Source organism: Cariama cristata, unplaced genomic scaffold (assembly GCF_000690535.1).
Source record: "Cariama cristata isolate BGI_N322 unplaced genomic scaffold, ASM69053v1 scaffold31226, whole genome shotgun sequence".
Classification (NCBI taxonomy): domain Eukaryota; kingdom Metazoa; phylum Chordata; class Aves; order Cariamiformes; family Cariamidae; genus Cariama; species Cariama cristata.
This window is the reverse complement of record NW_009620876.1, coordinates 4,232-8,748: the sequence shown is the minus strand read 5'-3', so window position 1 is coordinate 8,748 and position 4,517 is coordinate 4,232. Positions and strand designations below refer to the sequence as shown.

The 4,517-nt window shown below is 40.3% G+C and overlaps 1 protein-coding gene across 1 annotated transcript; it reads right to left on the bottom strand.

Annotated features, from left to right (window-relative positions):
• Positions 1-867: 867 nt before the first annotated feature.
• On the bottom strand, positions 868-3,985 carry SNAI2 (snail family zinc finger 2). The gene is made up of 3 exons (XM_009701761.1): positions 3,766-3,985; positions 2,651-3,196; positions 868-1,714 (listed from the first exon to the last, which is right to left on the bottom strand). The coding sequence occupies exons 1-3, from the start codon at positions 3,842-3,844 to the stop codon at positions 1,533-1,535; spliced, it is 807 nt and encodes a 268-aa protein (XP_009700063.1). The 5' UTR covers positions 3,845-3,985; the 3' UTR covers positions 868-1,532.
• Between the last annotated feature and the right edge of the window lie 532 nt (positions 3,986-4,517).

Here is a 4,517-nt window from a genome sequence, read left to right as displayed (position 1 = left end):
TTAACAGAGCATCATGCAAACGTCGCCGAACTCCTGTAAGGCTCCACGGACTTTAATAAACTTCGGATCAGGCCCAGATTTCCGAATGTCAGAGTCCCAGCAAAAGTACTATAATAAGGCTGCTCTAATGGCATCCTTTCAACTGTTAGAATGCGAGAGAGAAGTTTCTTTTAAACGTTTTTGATAAAATGTATTTCACAATGTTGTCATACTATTTTAAGTAGCAAAAAAGCAACAGGGTTTTAAAGCAGTGACTCTAGAAAAATGCTCTGTATGGTTTTAAATGTTTTAAAATGCAACGGGTATATTCCTTTCTAATGTGCAGTACTTGTAAACTAAGGATTCGCGTCTGAAATTCACTTTTCTCTTCATCTGGTCACGTAGAGACACTTGCATTTTTCTATGTTCCAAAGCCTTGATAAGCCAGACACGGTTGTTTTAATTAGAACAAACAAGAGAACTATTACTTAAAAATGTTTATTGTAAAAAAGTGGCTAGAAAACAACATAAATTTCACTTCACACTTTCTTCAAGTTATCTATAGATGCTGCTATAGGCAACAATTCGCTTTCATTCTTAACACATTCAATCATATAAAAATAAAAATATTTACATTATGTCCACATACTTTACAAAGTCATCAATAAAAAAGGCACTTGGAGGGGTAATGCTGAAAATATTGCATTTCCTTTGTGCATTTAAAAAAAATAATTGTCAAACTCCCGTGAACCCCCTCTCTTGCACTTATTCCCGTTTTTTTAAAAAAAGATTAAAGTTTAGAGGAACTATTTCATATTAAAGGATGGTCAAGCATGCACCAGGAATGTTTGAAGCTACAGTCTTTTTTTTTATTATTTTAAAGGCACATGCGGTGAGTTTGTGGCTTTCAATCTTTCGTACATTCTCTTACATGTTTGTTTTTTTTTTTTTTCCTCTCTTAATTATGCAGTTTTAAAGCATTTCAGATCATTAATGAAGGCCTTGGCTTCTAATAAAATAAAATAAAAAACACAGCAATGAATAATATTAAACATTTACTAAGGTAAACTCGGAATACTTTTTAAGGCACCTGAGATAAATGGTGTCTAGCAAAATTCACTTGGGTAGTATTTGTATTAAAAGTTCCACTTAAAATACTGTTTCTTTGGTTGAAATGGCTTGGCAGGAATGTATTGTTAACTTTGCAGTCTTTTCTAAGCAAGAAAAGACGACCTACATTTGGCTTCATCTATAAAGAAAGCTGATAATGCTTCTTCCTTTAGATCTACTTGAAATGTCATGCATGGTGTCTTTCCCCATATTTGAGAATTCACACTTAAGAATGCGAATGTGTGACTGAACAGAAACTACTTAAAGCTCATTTCTACTGACATTCTAAGTTCTTCCACTATTTTGTTTGTTTGCTTGTTTGGTGGTGTTTCGGGTTTTTCTTGGCTGAAAAGTAGACAAGAAAACACCTTTGGATTTCCACTTATCATTTGGAACAGGAGTGGAGAAATGCATCAAGTCCAGGTAAACATTGACTGCATGACTCAGTGTGCTACACAGCAGCCAGATTCCTCATGTTTGTGCAGAAGAGACATTCTGGAGAAAGTTTTGGAGCAATTTTTGCACTGGTATTTCTTCACATCCGAGTGGGTCTGCAGGTGAGCCCTCAGATTGGATCTGTCTGCAAAAGCCCTGTTGCAGTGAGGACAGGAAAACGGCTTCTCTCCTAAGAAGAAAACATCAAGGGACAATAGGATAAAGCTTTAAAAAAGAAGTACATATTTAGGACAGGTAAAACCTGCTTTTATCCTAAGAAACAAACAAAGAGAAAGGATTTGTTATAATAAAGAAAGTGTAATAAAAGGTTAACCAGGCCACAGATACAACAGCTTTCAGCACTGCTGGCTGTACTTGCAGAACTCAGTCTTTTCAGAACATGCTGCTCAGTGCCGTCTCCAAAGACAAGCCGCTGACACCTCCTGCATCTACAGGTGCAGGCAGTACTTTTAGGTTGGGCTCCTCCCAACATTTTCAAGTATTTCCATAGAACTTTTTTCTGCTTAGCATTGTGTGAATTACTGGGGACAAGAGCCTGGACTGAAAAGCAGCAAACAGCTGCAGAGAGATCACATTGGACCCAGTGTTATACCCAAAATCAAGTTTTTGCCTCAACAGAAAAAAAACCAAGTGCTTTGGTGATGATGTGTTTCTAATACTTAAGGACTTAAGCACATGCAAAACTTGTCAGCTGCTTAGAGAGTCAGAAATCATCCCCTCATGCATTGCCTTTCTGTTTTTGCTGTTTGATTTCAGAGTCAGCTTCTCAAAGTTAGCAATTTCCAAAGCCTGAAAGTTAACATAAAACCCTTAAAGCAAAACTTTCAGCTAGGGGAAATAGGCTAGACCATCCTAAAATTATCAAGGGAGCAATGCTGATTTATGCCAGTACCTAACCCACGTTTATGAGAACACACTACACTCCCCTCCCACCCACCCCCCAAGAGGGAGAATTTAGCCTTTTAATGACATGTTTAAAATTCTGAGGATGCATTTCAAGGTTAGAAAACTAATGCTGCTGTTTTTTCCACCTGTGGAAAAAATATCAAAAGGGCATCCTGATGTTACAGCAACAAGAAAGTGCAATTGTAATGGTTGTTCTTACCAGTGTGAGTTCTAATGTGTCCTTGAAGTAGCCAGGGTCTAGAGAAAGCCTTGCCACAGATCTTGCAGACACAAGGTAGTGTGTGGGTCCTGATGTGCATCTTAAGTGCTCCCAGGCTGACATACTCCTTGTCACAGTACTTGCAGCTGAAAGATTTCCTAGACTGGGCATCACAGTGCAGCTGCTTATGTTTGGCCAACCCAGAGAAAGTTGAATACGTCTTGTTGCATAAACTGCACTGAAACTTTTCGGCTTCGATTGCATGGGGGTCTGAAAGCTTGGACTGGATTCTCTCTTCTTCATCGCTAATGGGACTTTCTGAACCACTGTGATCTTTGGAGGAGGTGTCAGAAGGCGGAGGTGGGCTGACTCTTCCCAAAGATGAGGGGTATCCAGAAAGTGGAGAGAGGTCGTTGGGTAACGGAGACGGTAGCAGCCCGGTTGTAGTCCACACAGTAATGGGATTGTAAGCTACTGAGCTCAGGATCTCTGGCTGTGGTATGATAGGGACTGGATAGCTTTCATACAGGTATGGGGATATAATCACTGGAGAAAAAAGAAAATTTTAAAGTGAGAGAACCAAAAAGTATTTCAGAAGGCAGGAAAATCAGCATTTTGGGGATGAAAAGGTGCATAAATTAAACACACAGCATGGTCATCCGAACATAAGGAGGATTAAGGAAATATTATTTCATACATGTGTTCTGATGGGTGGAGACAGTGCCCTTGAACAGACAAATTACAGTCGGAGAGTCTTTTCAAGGCAGCATGCTGCTTCTGAATCTGTGCAGCCTGATACAACGAAGCAGTGAAACTTCCTGAAGGATTTCTATAAAAGTTTCAATTCCACCACCAGCAGATACGGAACAGGAAAACTCCAAATCCTCTCTAAGTAACTTGAGTTCAAGTGGATGAGCAAACTTTTATGATTAATTCTAGGTACTATTGACATATTTCTCAAAACTCCCTCCTTGTAAGCAAAAGAAAAAAAAAAAAAAGAGCTAGCAATGAACTAACCCCTTCCCTCAAGCCTGAAAGGCGATCCCACCCCTCCTCATTACTGCCGCACCATGACCGCAACCTCCGAAGCAAGGCATTAGATTTCATTTTGTTACCTGTATGAGTGTCCAGCTCGCTGTAATTCGGCTTCTTGGATGAATTGAAATGTTTCTTGACCAGGAAAGAGCGTGGCATTTTGGATGCAGGATTTCTCCTTCTTCCCAGGCTCTCCTCACGGGTGGGTGTAACGGTCGCCCAGGCGATCACTGCGAGCGCATCGGTCCCTATCGCCCCGCCAGCCCCACGCACTCCATCCACTCCGGTTGTGTAGCGGCAGTGCAGAGGCGCCTTGAAAAGAGCCGTAAATACCCACGAGTCAGGTGCAAGGGGGAAGGGTTTTGCCTCTCCTCCAATCACTTCGGGATGTTCTCAAGCACTTTTCCAAACAGGCTGGGTTTTTTTTTTTTTTTTTTTGGTTTGTTTTTTTTTTTTTTTTTTTCCTTTTTTGGAAAATGTGGTAAACTGAATGGCAAGATTCAATACAAGAAGCAATAAAAAATGAAGATCAGGTTCTTCTGTACGAGAAAACTGCAAGATTGAAAGGAGTGAATCAGCCGGCGGCGGTCCGAGCGCGGTCCCCTGCTACCAAGGGGGTGCCTGGCCCTCTGTAGAACTTCGGGCTAGAAACATGTGTTGGTCAAAGTGCTTTAAAAAAAACCCAAAAGGTCAGTTTACTGACTCAGCTGAATTATTTTTTTTTTGCTTTCTGATAGAGACCTGGATAAGTCATAGGCACTGAAACTTTCAAGTCTGGTTTCCAGATGTTTGATGTAAGAATTACAATGGAACAAACTGTTCATTAAGGGCA

Bases quoted from the DNA above. Each gene is read 5' to 3' on its own strand.
- SNAI2 (XM_009701761.1), bottom strand. From the start codon at position 3,844: ATGCCACGCTCTTTCCTGGTCAAGAAACATTTCAATTCATCCAAGAAG. The intron at 3,197-3,765 runs GTAACAAAATGA...TTTTTTCTCCAG, and splicing joins CGAGCTGGACACTCATACAG to TGATTATATCCCCATACCTG. The intron at 1,715-2,650 runs GTAAGAACAACC...TTTTCTTCTTAG, and splicing joins ACACATTAGAACTCACACTG to GAGAGAAGCCGTTTTCCTGT.